At 41.5% G+C, this 16,105-nt stretch overlaps 1 protein-coding gene across 1 annotated transcript in view; it reads left to right on the top strand.

Moving 5' to 3' along the window:
• The window catches only part of FNDC1 (fibronectin type III domain containing 1), a 304,707-nt gene that overhangs the window by 180,393 nt on the left and 108,209 nt on the right, over positions 1–16,105 (top strand). Inside the window, exon 7 of the mRNA XM_082249137.1 lies at positions 9,499–9,687. Within this exon, the coding sequence (XP_082105263.1) occupies positions 9,499–9,687 (189 nt within the window). The remainder of the gene's footprint in view (positions 1–9,498; positions 9,688–16,105) is intronic.

Genomic DNA, 16,105 nt, shown 5'->3' with positions numbered 1-16,105 from the left:
AACCACTTCAATACAGAGCAGTTAGACCCCCTTCCTTCCCAGACCAATTTTCAGCTTTCAGCACTCTCACACTTTGAATGACAATTGCTCAGTCATGCTACACTGTAACCAAACAAAATTTTTATCATTTTTTTCACACAAATAGAGCTTTCTTTTGGTGGTATTTGATCACAACTGGTTTTTTTTTTCTTCGTGATATAAGCAAAAAAAGAGCAAAAATTTTGAAAAAAAAACACTTTTTTTTAATTTCTATTATACAATTTTGCAAAAAATTAATTTTTCTTCATACATTTAGGCCAAAATTTATACTGCTACATATCTCTGGTAAAATTAACCCAAATTAGTGTATATTATTTAGTCTGTGTGAAAGGTATTGAGTCTAGAAGCTATGGTACCAATTACTGAAAATTGATCACACCAGATGTACTGATGGCCTATCTCCTTTCTTGAGGCCCTGAAATGTCAGGACAGTACAAATACCCCCCAAATGACCCCTTTTTGTAAAGTAGACAGTCCAAGGTATTTAGTAAGAGGCATGGTGAGTTTTTTGAAGTTATAATTTTTTCCCACAATTCTTGGGAAAATTAAGAAAAGAAATTTTTTTTCTTTTTTTTTCCTAAAACGTTGTCAATTTATAGGATATTCCTAACACATAGCATGTACACAGCAAAAATGACACCCCAAAATACATTCTGCCACTCCTCCTGAGTATGGCAATACCACATGTGTGAGACTTTTTCACAGCCTAGCCATATAGAGGGGTCCAACATCCAAGGAGCATCATCATCCTAGCCACTTGCCTAGGCCTATTTTTGACATTTGGTGTTTACAAGCTAAAATCAGTTGTTTTGCTAGAAAACTGCTTAGAACCCCCAAACATTATATATTTTTTTTTAGCAGAGACCCTAGAGATTAAAATGGAGATTATTGCAATATTTTTTATCACACCATATTTGCGCAGCGGTCTTTCAAACGCAATTTTTTTGGAAAAAATTCACTTTTTTTAATTAAAAAATAAGAAACCAGTAAAGTTAGCCCAATTTTTTTCCATAATGTGAAAGATAATGTTACGCTGAGTAAATAGATACCCAACATGTCATGTTTCAAAATTGCGCACGCTCACGGAATGGCGACAGACTTTGGTACTTAAAAATCCCCATATGTGACAATTTAAAAATGTCTACAGGTTGCCATCTTTGAGTTACAGAGGAGGTCTAGGGCTCAAATTATTCCCCTTGCCCTAACGATCGCGGCAATACCTCACATGTGTGGTTTGAACACCGTTTACATATGTGGGCGGGGTTTCCGTATGCATTGCTTCTGCACGCGAGCTAACGGGGACAGGGCGCTTTAATTTTTTTTTTTTTTTACTATTTATTTTATTCATTATTTTTTATTTTTACACCGTTTAACAAAAAAAAAAAAAATTATCATTTTTATTTCTATTACAAGAAATGTAAACATTACTTGTAATAGAAAAAGGCACGACAGGACCTCTTTTTTGTGAGATCTGGGGTCAAAAAGTCCTCAGATCTCACAAGTACACTAAAAGATAGAAAAAAAAAAAAATTATTATATAAAATGAAAAAAAAAAAAAAAAGGACCTTTAAACCGGTTGCTAGGCAACAACATTTTCCGTAGCTCCGGTCCTCCAAGACCATAGAGTCAAGTGAGGGCAAGCTTGCCCTCACTCAACATCCTGTCTGTGAGGATCCGGGACCGGATCGTTTTCCCCGCTGCCGGCGGGTCCGGTAAGCGGGGAAAAGGACCGGACGCGGCGGGAGGGGGGGGGGCACCACGGCGAATCCGCGGCTGGGACCACCCTTATCGGAAAGCCAACCGTCCACCGTTTAAAAAAATACCAGGGTTATGGCAGCTATCTGCTATCCGTTTAAACGGAGGACGTATATAAACCTTTTTGGACTTGGACATGGTGGCTGTATGAAGGGTGACAGGTACTCGGGTACTTTGTTGGGCAGGTGACAGGCAGGTGACAGGTACTCTGGTACTGATGAGCAGGTGGCAGGTACTCGGGTACTCCGATAGGCAGGTGACAGGTACTCGGGTACTCTGATGGGCAGGTGACAGGCAGGTGATAGGTACTGATGAGTAGTGCTGATAGGTGATACTGTACTGATGGGTACTGATGATCAGTACTGATACGTGATAGGTACTGATGAGTACTGATGAGTAGTGATGGGTACTGATGAGCAGGCGGCAAGTACTCGGGTACTTCAGGCGTCAGGTACTCTGATGAGCAGGTGGAAGGTACTCGGGTACTCTGATGGGTAGGTGACAGGTACTCGGGTACTCTGATGGGTAGGTGACAGGTACTCAGGTACTCTGATGACGGGTACTCCGTTGACATCAGAGTACCCGAGTATCCGTCATCAGAGTACTCGAGTACCTGTCATCAGAGTACCCGAGTACCCGTCATCAGAGTACCCGAGTACCCGTCATCAGAGTACCTGCATACCCGTCATCAGAGTACCCCAGTACCTGTCATCAGAGTACCTGTCATCAGAGTACCCGAGTACCTGTCATCAGAGTACCCGAGTACCCGTCATCAGAGTACCCGAGTACCTGTCATCAGAGTACCCGAGTACCCGTCATCAGAGTACCCGACATCAGAGTACCCGAGTACCTGTCATCAGAGTACCCGAGTACCTGTCATCAGAGTACCCGAGTACCTGTCATCAGAGTACCCGTCATCAGAGTACCCGAGTACCTGTCATCAGCCCATCAGAGTACCCGAGTACCTGTCATCAGAGTACCTGATGGGCTAGTGACAGGTACTCGGGTACTTTGAAGGGCTAGTGACAGGTGCTCTTTATTGGGGGGGGGGGCAATCAGTGTGTTTGGGGTGCACTGTATTTGGTAACTAGCTGTTACCACAATCTCCTCCTCACACAGGATCAGTGTGTGAGGAGGAGAACACGGTGACAGCTAGTTACCGTGTTCTCTGTTGACATTTGTGACCGGCTGTGATTGGACACAGCCGGTCACGTGGTAAAGAGCCAATTTCATTGGCTCTTTACCTAGATCGGGGATCGACTCTGTCCGAGGGACGAGCCTCGTCCCCGATCGCTGCTCTGCGCGCCCCCGGGGGCGCGCATGGCAGAGAGAACGAGCGGCTCGTGCTGGAGCCGCTCATGTGATCGGCTGTGATTGACACAGCCGATCACATGGTAAACAGCCAATTTCTATTGGCTGTTTACCTTGATCAGGGATGGGCTGTGTCCGAGGGACGAGCCTCATCCCTGATCGCTGCGATGCGCGCCCCCGGGGGCGCGCAGTAGCAGCTAGAGCGGGCGGACGTCATATGACGGCCGCCCGGAACGGTAAAGCCATCCTGCCGGCGTCATGTTACTATGCGCCGGTATGGATGTGGTTAATGTTGGCTTTTGGGAGTCTATTGTTGCTGGGGTGGATCTATTGTCGTTGGAGTGTCCATTGTTGCTAGATCTATTTTACTGTCTTTTTTGTTATCATTAACAAATTCCATACAAAATACTTAGCACCACAAAATAATACTTGGGTCTATATTCTCTAAAAGGGGCGGTATTGGGAGGTGGGTAAGGGGCGGAACCAAGGAACGGTTCTTGGAGGTGGGTAAGGGGCAGAGGCGAAGGGTGACTTAAAAAAGAAGAGTTCCTGAACCTATTCTCTGAGAAAAAAAGCCCTGCCTAGAACCCATGTGTTCTTAGCTCATGCATGCAGACAGGAGGGTGTTCTTGGCTGAGAAAGACCCTCTTTCCCTCCCCCCCCCCCCCCTCCTGAAGACTGGTGGTTTGTATTTAACCACTTGCTGACCGCCTGCCGCAGATATACTGCAGAAGGCTGTCTCGGCTGCGTGAACTGCCGTACCTGTACAGCAGTTCAAAGGAGCTCTCTTGGGGGTGCCAATCCACAGTGCCGGTGGCCGCAATTGCCGCTGGGCACCCGCAATCGCTCCCTGTGGAGAGAGAACGACGGTCTGCTGTTGTAAACACTGCAGACCTTTGTTCTCTGTGAAAGGAACACAGAGCGCCTGGGATCATCCTATTTAGGATCACAGGTCTCTGTGTTGATTCCACAAGCCCATCCCCCCTCGCAGTTAGAAAACACCCCCTAGGCATACACTTAACCCTTTGATCCTCCCTGAGTTAACCCCTTCCCTGCCAGTGTAATTATTACAGTAACAGTGCATATTTTTAGAACTGATTGCTGAAGTAATGTCACTGGTCCTCCCAAAAATGTCAGTTAGGGGTCCGTTCTGTCCGCCGCAATGTCGCAGTCCCGCTAAAAAATGCAGATCGCCATCATTACTAGTAAAAAAAATAAATAAATAAAAATGACAAATCTTTCCCCTAGTTTGTAGACATGATAACGTTTGCGCAAACCATTTAAAATACGCTTATTGGGATTTTTTTTTTTTTTTTACCAAAAATATGTAGCAGAATACAAATTGGCCTAAAATGATGAAAAAATTTGATTTCCTGGTGCCTCCATGGCAGCATACCAGCGTATGCTGCCATGGATAGGCACCAGGAAAGGAAAATTACGGTAAGTATGATACAATTTTCCGTTTTCCTGGTGCCTCCATGGCAGCATACGCTGGTATGCTGCCATGGATAGGCACCAGGAAAGGAAAATTACAGTAAGTATGATACAATTTTCCGTTTTTTACATTTTTTTTATTGGGAATGTTATATAGCAGAATGTGAAAAATATTGGGTTTTTTTTTTTTCAGAATTGTCACTCTTTTTGTTTATAGCGAAAAAAATAAAAATTGCACAGGTGATCAAATACCACCAAAAGAAAGCTCTATTTGTGGGAAAAAAGGATTCAATATTATTTGGGTACAGCGTGCGCATGACCGAGCAATTGTCAGTTAAAGTAATGCAGTGCTGAATCGCAAAAAATGGCCTGGTCATTAAAGGGGTTCCTATTTACTAATGCTAGCAGCAAAAGAATAAAAATAGTTAGTGTTGATTGAGAGAGTGAAGTTCCGCTTTAAGCCATAAGAAGCTATAAGAAGACTAAGAGCCCATTCACACTAGCGCGACTTGTGAGGCGACTTGTGTGCCCTCAAGTCGCCCCAAGTTGCTTGACATAACAAAAACAATGTTAATCAATCAGTGCCATCTTAATTGGCACTACTGAAGTCGCTCCGACTTCAGAAAAGGGTCCTGTACTACTTTGAGGCGACTTGTGATCCGACTTGTCCCATATACTTCAATGGGAGTCGCCTCCTTATCTTAATAGAAGCGACTTGTTATCAGACTTTCCAGGAAGAAGAAAGAGATTAGCCAGGCATTCCCCACATTGCAGCCATGCCTATATGGTATATATATATATATATATATATATATATATATATATATATATTATAATATATATATATATATATATATATATATATATATATATATATATATATATATATATAATGTAATGGTATATATACTCCATTATCTCTGCTTGGTCTGTGTGAGTGGCACTGGTGGACACAGATAAGTGGCACTGGTGGACACTGATTCATGGCACTGATACATGGCACCGACACATTGCACTGGTGGACACTGATTCGTGGCACTGATACGTGTCACTGGTGGACACTGATTCGTGGCACTGATACGTGGCACTGGTGGACATTGATACGTGGCACTGATACGTGGCACTGATACATGGCACTGGTGGACACTGATTCGTGGCACTGGTGGACACTGATTTGTGGCACTGATACATGGCACTGATACGTGGCACTGGTGGACATTTATACGTGGCACTGGTGGACACTGATTCATGGCACTAATATGTGGCACTGATACGTGGCACTAATATGTGGCACTGGTGGACACTGATTCGTGGCACTGATATGTGGCACTGGTGGACACTGATTCGTGGCACTGATACGTGGCACTGGTGGACACTGATACGTGGCACTGATACGTGGCACTGGTGGACACTGATACGTGGCACTGATACGTGGCACTGGTGGACACTGATTCATGGCACTGATATGTGGCACTGGTGGACACTGATTCGTGGCACTGATACATGGCACTGATACGTGGCACTGGTGGACACTGATACGTGGCACTGGTGGACACTGATTTGTGGCACTGATACGTGGCACTGATACGTGGCACTGGTGGACACTGATTCGTGGCACTGATACGTGGCACTGGTGGACACTGATTTGTGGCACTGATACGTGGCACTGGTGGACACTGATTCGTGGCACTGATATGTGGCACTGGTGGACACTGATTCGTGGCACTGGTGGGCAGTGGCACTGGTGGACACATACGTGGCACTGGTGGACACTGATACGTGGCACTGGTGGGCAGTGGCACTGGTGGACACATACGTGGCACTGGTGGACAGTGGCACTGGTGGACACTTATACGTGGCACTGGTGGGCAATGAGGAAATGAGTAAAAAAAAACAGAAAAGGGGAATTAGGTCACAACACATCATATTCTGATTGGCCAAATACAAAGTCGTCTGTCATATAAGTCGCGCAAAATAATTCACAAGTCGCGCTGAAGTCGCGGTAAAATCACGGTAAAAAGTCGCTCTGACATGGGGCGACTTATGGTCGCGGCAGTGTGAACCGGCTCTTATTCTAATAAGTTTCGCCTATAACTAAAATATCACTTTCGGGTGGACTGACACTTTAACTGTAGCATAATATTATCTTGTAGGAAAGAAAGTAGGAAACAGTAGGAGAACTTAGAGGGTAGTCAACAGGCCAGACCAATCAATCAATTATAATGAATATTTAGTTTTACAACGGAGATTAGATATCCCCAGAATATCCAGTTTGTTGTCTTTTTTTTACTTAGGCGTCAGTGTATTGTGGACTTTATGTAGAGCAGGGGTCTTCAAACTATGGCCCTCCAGTTGTTCAGGAACTACAATTCCCATCATGCCTAGTCATGTCTGTGAACGTCAGAGTTTTACAATGCCTCATGGGATGTGTAGTTCTGCAACAGCTGGAGGTCCGTAGTTTGAGGATCCCTGATGTAGAGGTTCCAAACTGTAAAGTATGCTAAATTTCATGTGATGATGGAATTTCTTTATGAACTGGTCATTATCTTTTAAAAATTTTGTAAAAATATAACTGTCATCGTTGTAACACCTGAAAAGTTCCTAAATAATCCTTTATGTTTTATTGTCTCAGTGGTTCTGTGCAATAGCTTGTCTGTCTCTTAAAAGCCTGTCCCTGGGCAAGATTAATCCGCTTCCGCCTCTATCTTTCAATTTGCCTTTAAAAAAAGTTCAAAACCCATTTTTAACTCACCAGACCACTGTCCATTGTCACTTGTCCCTCACTAGTGCCAGTGGAAACTGGTCATTATGTCTCCACGCCACCTGGTCCCCTCATCATGATATCATCAAGTTGCTGCAATCCCCTGGACCTGGGAAGACCCTGCTGCTAGTCGGCCACCCTGATAATCCTTTTTTTGTGTTTTCGTTCATTGTTGCTGTTCAGATCAATTTAGTCCTGCTGGTGTTCCTGTTTTTTCTTTCAAGTTCTGGTCCTTACACTACTATGTTTGGCTACGGGTCCTTCTCCTTCCTTGGCTGTGTTCTTGAATACATCTCTGCTCCTTCCTCTGGCTTTTTCTTAATTCACCCTTATTTACCTCCAGAAATGAACCTAGACAACCTACCTACATTACTCTCTGTCTCTCAGCTCCTGCTTTGTAAGAGAAATGCCATTTTGTAAAATACATCTGACACATTCCTTAAGTTGTTTAAGGCAACTGATAACCAGCACATGCCAAAAACAACATTAAACAAATGTAAAAAGGTGGCTACTAAAGTGATAGGTCAACCTGGTGTTTAGCTATAGTTGTAGATTTACTGTATGAGAAATTCAGTGGCAATAATTGTGCAATTTTTTCACTATTTGTTGTTATAATATGTTATACGCCTTTAAACTTTTTCCCTGAAATAGAATGGAACTCATTCTTTCCCTGATAGTTCAGTGGTTTTCCATCACATTTTTAGAGTGATTTGCCCTTAGCCATTAAAGTGCTTCTGTAGCTTTATGCCTGGGGAGACACTTATTTCCTTCTATGAAGTGTTTCCTCTTCTTGTTGTGCACATCCTGTGCAACATCAGGAGTGGAGGGAGTTAAGCTGCTGTGCAAACCGATTTGTGAGGGGATGGGACAGGGAATGTCCTGGCTATGCCCTTGCTGCAGAGATGCAGGTGGTCCATCCACTCTGCCCTCTTCTAGAAATGGAGCTGCCAGGCTCTACTGTGTATCCACAAGATGTTTATTACATAATTGTGAGCTAGTTGCACATGGTTGACAAAGTTGGGATATTATTTCAAGGCCAGGCCATATTTAAGGCATGGGCCTCAGGGTCTTTTTGACAGTCATGGTTGTAGAACATTCTACTGACTGCTGAGTCCGTTGTCTAGTCACAGTCAAAAAGATCCGTGACCCATATGCTTTTCTAGGAGACATAAACAGGCCCTGACTTCTCTGTTTAAGTATCAAAGGAATATTGTCTAGACATGCATAAGTGAGAATATTTAACTGTCTTTTGTTTGGGTGTCTCAAATCCACAAATTTTTAGGACTTTTGATACATCTGCATTATTATATATATATATATATATATATATATATATATAATAAACAGAAGTACCTGTAATAATATATACTAATTTATTATATTATTACAGGAACTTCTACTGTATAGCGCCATAACTTTATGCAGCGTTTACATATATTTTGTACATTTACATCAGTCCCGGCCCTCAAGGAGCTTACAATATTTGGTCCCTAACCCACAATTATACATATACTCGGGCCAATTTAAACAGGAGCCAGTCAACCTACCAGCATGTCTTTAGAGGGTGGGAGTAAACTGGAGTACCTCTAAGAAAACCATGCAGACACACAGGGAGAACATGCAAATGCCAGGCAAGTAGTACCGTGGTTGGGATTCAAACAGATGACCTTAGGGCTGCCAGGCAGAAGTGCTAACAACTAAGCCACTGTGCTGCCCAGTATCTGTACAGTATTTATACACTTTCTGGAAACAAGTAGATTGCTTAATTATCAGATAGATCTTTGTATTACTCTTTATATTTTCCTGTTGAGTTAAAAACAAAGTTTCAAACCCCATAATATTGCTCTGTAAAAATATATTTTCTGAATCTGTACCTTTTATGAAAATAGCCAATACAATATTAAATCTAATGTGTACTTAAAGTTACAGAACATTATATTCTCCGCAAGGGGCTCTACCTTTTCAAAATAAACTCTCATTTGGAATTAGAAAAGAAAGTGATGTATTAGTACTGTTGCACTCACAATGAAAAAATTTACTCAGAAAACTTGATGCCACACATACATTTTAGGAGACTGGTGACTTCTAACTTCTAATTTCAGTTTTTACAGAACATCTTTACGTATAAATGAGATGCTTTGTTTCCTGAATGCTTTTAGAAAATGATGTGGTAACTGTTGTTTTTCAACCCATCACAGAATACATTATTTCATATGCTCCTGCGATGAAGCCATTTGGAGGCAAATCTGTTACATACTCAGGAACTACTACATCAGCCATAATTGATGGCCTACAGCCTGGGGAACGGTACATTTTCAAAGTCAGAGGAGCTAACAGAAGAGGGCAGGGCCCTCAATCTAAAGCCTTTACAGTCATTATGCCAGATGGTAAGCATGCCTATTTAATGGATTTATGCATCTGTTTCTGCTGTTACTTCATGCTTTTTATTGGTTTCTTCTGCTTCCTTACATTTTCTCCATGACCACGTCTTTTAGACACAGTGTTTATTTTATAGCTCGTAAAGTGAAAATCTAGAAGCTCCTGTTTAATAAGAGCTAATGTTAATTTTATAGGGAATTAAATAACAAAACATGCAATTCACATTCTCCAAGTGGTAGGATAGGAACTGTTGGTTTGTTAGGGAACCATGTATTTATTGTTTTATTGTGCTCCCTTGAACATAAAAACTGCACCAAACGTGCAAGACCAGTTCTACCTTTTATTTTCATTCTTACAGTTGAAACCTTTGACATTAGTATTAGTGCAGTTTGTGAAAATGCTGCAGATTACCTACACTTTTTGTAATGTGTATGCTTTAGGAAAGTTTAAGGACCAGTGAAATTCAACCTGTAAAAGCCAAAGAATGATATCTATGCTACATGCTTTAGTATAACACAATTTCTCTTCATTGTCCTGAAAGTTTGTATGTACATTACACATTACATATTGCATATGTTTATACAATTTTTTATTTTTAAATTTCTTTATATGCAATTTTTTATGCTTACATTTTATTTTTCTCACTTATCCCTTCCCATTTTATTATCTTTCTGGGAATTTCGGTTTAAAATGCCATTTATTCTATGTATATTGTCCTAAAGAGACACTGTAAGGTTAACAAAAAATGCAGATGAAAGTTCCCTATAAGAGAAGAGGTAATATACGGTAAATAAAACAAGGAATACATCTGCGCTTGGTAATGAGTTAAAATCCAATAAAACAAGGCTGCTAGCACCAATGGATATGATTGTAACCCACGGAAATAACATAAACAAAAGAGGGGTGCTGCGCCACAATCCAATAAAAAAGTTCTTAAGAGAGAGAGATAGGGATGATCCCCACACCAGGTGCCGTGATTGCTGAAAAGCACGCTTCATCACTGTGTCCAAATAAAATACCTGCTTACCAGAAACAATTGACCCTCAAATTATAGAGTGGTCAAATGAGTGTATAACACATGGATCAGAGACCAGCCGCATCGGTGGCGAAAATCAAGCGGTCACAGACCCCTTCTTCAATAACAGACAGGTGGATCCAGGTAAATAAGCAGACCAACCTCCGAAATAAAAGAACTTATATGGTGTAGTAGCTCAGAAACATTTATTAGGAAATAAACTCCAATACACTCACTTGCAAGTGGATCAATACAAGCATTGTAGGTGTACCAAGATGGCTCTCTTAAGGACTTTTTTATTGGATTGTTTCTTGACGCTGCACGCCTCCTTAGTATACAGTAGTTACCTCCTTGGCAGCATTTGTATCTTATATCCCCTCTTTTCCAACCTTGCAGCCCATAGTTAGTGACACTGCCCTCGCGATGTGCAGTGGGTGTCAGTGCAATCTTAATGACACCCCAAATGCAAGTCGCAAACAAAGTGCATTTGCTGGCACCGGATCGTATGTTACAAAACATCTATGTGATCTGGTTGCAGTGTGGTTCCAAAATTTCTGCATGCACATTTTGGTGCCTATTCAAAATAAATGGGCTCAAAACCCCCCCCCCCGCTGAGAAAAACTGAGTCCGCCAATGGAGCGGCAAGTGTGAAAGGGGCCTCAGTAATAGACAGGAGTGGAGACTGGGCAGGTTTGGACGTGTCCTGGGTGGGATTAGGAGAAATTTGGTGGTGATGAGTACACAGTGACTGATGTCCTAGTCTCCAGAAGACTGTAACATGTGACCACATAAAGTCCATGTGTTATTCTGTAGTCTATGACAGCACGAAAGACAAAAAAGTAAGAGGAATTCAGGGAGCAGGCAAAAGTGTAGACATCGCTGAGGAGAAAAAAACAAGCCTTTAGCCACAACTTTAAAGGATAAAACAAAACAGGTGTAGTCAATAAAATACTATTAAGACAAGCAACATATGGGAAAAAGCCTCCTGCAAAGGTGAAACTTTTTCAATGCTATGAATTGAAAAGGAGTACATATCACCCTCACCAAGCCTTTTTCTGACACTTTTTGTTTACAAGTTAAAATCTGTATTTTTTGCTAGAAAATTACCTAAAACCTCCAAACATTATATATATATATATATATATATATATATATATATATGTATAGAAATATACACACACACACACAGTATCTCACAAAAGTGAGTACATCCCTCCCATTTTTGTAAATATTTTATTATATCTTTATTATATCTTTTCATGTGACAACACTGAAGAAATGACACTTTGCTACAATGTAAAGTAGTGAGTGTACAGCTTGTATAAGAGCTGGTACACACTGGGGCGACTTGTCAGGCAACTTAGTCACCTGACAAGTCGCGCTCCATTCAGTGCAATGGAACTGTTCTAATCAGAGCGACTCAAGTCGCTCCGACTTAGAAAAAGGTTCCTGCACTACTGGGGGACGACTTCGGAGTGGCTTGCATTGACTTCTATTAAAGAAGTTGTTTGCAAGCCATGCTGAAGTCGCGCTGCAGGGGGCTGCTTCAGAGTCGGGCAGCTTTGAAGCCGCCCCAGTGTGAACCGAGTCTCACAGTGTAAATTTGCTGTCCCCTCAAAATAAATCAACACACAGCCATTAATGGCTAAACTGCTGGCAACAAAAGTGAGTACACCCCTAAGTGAAAATCACACAAAAATGTGAGGGGTGTACTCCCTTTTGTGAGATACTGTGTGTGTGTATATATATATATATATATACAGTATATATTGATATATATATATATATATATATATATATATATATATATATATATATATATATATATATATATATATATACTATATATATACTATATTACCAAAGGTATTACACCCACATGAACTTTGATGGCATCCCAGTCTTAGTCCTTAGGGTTCAATATTGGGTTGGCCCACCCTTTGCAGCTATAACAGCGTTAACTCTTCTGGGAAGGCTGTCCACAAGGTTTAGGAGTGTGTCTATGGGAATGTTTGACCATTCTTCCAGAAGCGCATTTGTGAGGTTAGGCACTGATGTTGGAGAAAAGGCCTGGCTCATAGTCTGCGCTCTAATTCATCCCAAAGGTGTTTTATTAGGTTGATGTTAGGACTCTGTGCAGGCCAGTCAAGTTCCTCCACCCCAAACTCGCTCATCCAAATCTTTCATTTTCAAACTTTTTATTAATAACAAATTCAAGAATACAAAATATGAACTGAATCAGAAGTATAGTACAAACAGATAAAGGTTGCATAGTAAAACATGGTGTAACTTGTCTGTAGTTTTAGGTGAACAATATAAACCTGTATTAAAGAGCAAAAACAGGACAACTAGGATTACTACATTAGCTGTAGATAGCAGGGCCCATGCACCAGAGTATGGTTGTGATACTTATGGGTCCTCATTGCTCTTGTTCCTCAAGCAGGCAGAGGAACACTGACATAAAGGAGAGAACAAAGAGTGATAGGAGAGAGGATAGAAAAGACTGCAGGAGAAAATAGGTGAGGGGGATAGGAGATGTGTCATAGGTTGTATATATGTTGATTCTCGGATGAGCTCAAAGGGTCCGATGTTGAAAAGTTGCCCAAGGGTTCCCAGATCTGTTCGTATTTGGCTAGTTAATTCAATAGTACTCCAGACATTTTTTTCTGGGACACAATCCAGGAAATCCTGCATATTGCCTCCAGAATTGAGATCAAGGGCTGTTTCCAGGCCCTAGCAAGTGTGATTTTGGACCCTAAGAAATTGTAAAAAATCAAGGATTGAGTGCTCTTGGGTACTTCGTCTACCCGTCTGTTTAATAAGGCTATTTGAGGATCCTGTGGCATTTGCAGACCTGTGACTTTCCTAGTAAGGTGGAATATCCTGCTCCAGTTGTTTCTTATGCGGGGGCATGTCCACCATACATGGAACAGTGAGCCCTGAAGCCCGCAACCGCGAAAGCAAAGGGATGACATATTTGGGAACATTGCGGCTAGTCGTACTGGAACAAGATACCACCTTGTAATTTACCTAACATTTGCTTCAATTAGTAAAACATTTAGTATACATTTGAAGGATTGGAAGAACATTTGATTCCAGGTGTCGCTCATCCAAACCTTTATGGACCTTGTGCACTGGTGTGCAGTCATGTTGAAACAGGAAGGGCCAACCCCAAACTGTTCCCACAAAGTTGGGAGCATTAAATTGTCGAAAATGTCTTGGTATGCTGGTGCCTTAAGAGCTCTCTTCACTGGATCTAAGGGGCCAAGCCCAACCCCTGAAAAACAACCCAACAGCATAATCCCCCCTCCACCAAAAAATTTGAACCAGTGCACAAACTAAGGTCCATAAAGACATGGATGAACGAGACTAAGACTGTGATGCCATTAAAGTTCATCTGGGTATAAAGACAGGTGTCCCATTACTTTTGGTAATTTAGTGTGTGCATGTGTGTGTGTGTGTGTGTGTGTGTATATATATATATATATATATATATATATACATTATACATATATATATATATATATAATTTTTTTGCCACAGGCCCTAGAGAATAAAATGGTGGGTTTTGCAATTTTTTTTATGTTACACGGTATTTGCACAGGGGATTTTCAGATGGAAATCTTTTGGAAAAAATACACTTTAATTAATTTTAATGCACACAAACACAATATAATACCCAATTTTGCTAAAATATAAAAGATGGTGTTACGCTGAATAAATAGATACCTAACATGTCACTATTTAAAGAAAATGTACAGCTAAAGCTGTACTTCTCCTGTGGATCACAGCAGTGCAGTTCTTTTTGCATACTTGTGTCCCAGTTTTAGCAGACAGCGGGCTGAAGCCCGATGTCAGCTGACATCACAGAGCCAGTCTAGGCTCAGGCAAGATCTCAACAATGAAGTCCGGATCCACCCACATGCCTGGACCGGCACCCGGTTCAGCTTCTCAGTGAGCCACTGAGAGCCTGAGCCGGCCGCTTCTGCCCCACACAACAGCCTAGAGCTCCAGAACCGATGCTGTATCCACCTAGGTAAGTATACATGTGCAAAAAAAAAAAAAGCCCATACTTTTAAAATTGTGCAGGCTCATTGAATGGCAACAAACTACAGTATTTAGAAATCTCTATAAGCAACGCTTTAGAAACCTTTACAGGTAACTAGCTTGGAGTTGCAGAGGAGGTCTGGTATTAGAATTATTGCTCTCATTCTGTTCTGTTTTCATGCCAATACCTCACATGTGTGGTGTGATCACAGTTTAGGCATGCTTGTGGGACCAACGCCTGTGTTCGTTTAAATTTTTTAAAACATTTTTTACACTGTTTCTGTAAAAATGTAAACATCCCTTGTGACAGCAATAGGCAGTGACAGGTAGGTAGTCTTTACAGGTGACAGGTACTCTTTATGGAGAGATCTTATATCTATTAGACCCCAGATGTTTCCTCTGCCCTTAAAAACATCTGATTACACCACATCAAGATTGATGTGTTCAGATACTTTCCAAATTAAAAAATGGGGCTGTGTACCTCTGGGGAAACCAGAAGTGATGAAAATGCTTGTCACTTTCGGTTTCTTATACCATAGAGCTCATCGGGGGACTTTTCAGTCCTAATGAGCTCTATGTTAAGCCAGCAGAACTGCTGGCTTTCTTTCCAGGCTTAATGATGGGACAGTAGAGCCCAGTGAGGTAACGGTGGTCAGCGGGACAGGGGCGGCAACCCATCCTACATACATACATGTACATGTACAATACATTAAAGAGGTGAGAAACAGAGGGGTTTTGACCACCACAATAGCATTCACCAATCCTTGTTTGGAAGTATCTGGTGGTACATCCCACATGTTGGATATTATATTTTGAGCACAGGATAACATAAACCACATACCTAGTAGCAGAATTCATAAACTGAAAAAGTGGAAAAGTATTTCGGGCCACCACCAAACATAATGCTATAGTTTTAGTAATCACATTACAAAACTGACAGATCCTCAAACCACATTTAAAATAAAACTGAAAGCAAAACAGGGTGGAGATGGATTAGAATACCTATCAGTTTTTTTTTATTGCTGCGGGTGCCCCCCTGTTAGGAAGATTATCCCTCTCTATTTGTCCTGTTTGCCATAATCATTAAAGGTGAAAGTAAAAGAAAATTTCACATTTTGGGTTGTTCCTAAAAAATAATAGAGGGGGAATCTTCCAACAGAGACACTAGTTCTGGTGACCTGGTGATTTCCTTAATCTGCAGGGATTTCCTGTCCTTCCTTGTATTGGCTATGGGACAGGAGGTAAAGGTAAATCTCCCCAATGGGACACAGATGGCAAAAAACTGACAGGGGTTATAACCAAAATGAACAAAAAAAAAAAAGTTTTGCCTATAGTTCTACCTTAAAGGTACCCTGTATGGAAAA

Source organism: Pelophylax lessonae (genome assembly GCF_965119305.1).
Source record: "Pelophylax lessonae genome assembly, chromosome: 3".
NCBI classification, from domain to species: Eukaryota; Metazoa; Chordata; class Amphibia; order Anura; family Ranidae; genus Pelophylax; species Pelophylax lessonae.
This window is presented reverse-complemented; position numbering and strand designations above follow the sequence as displayed.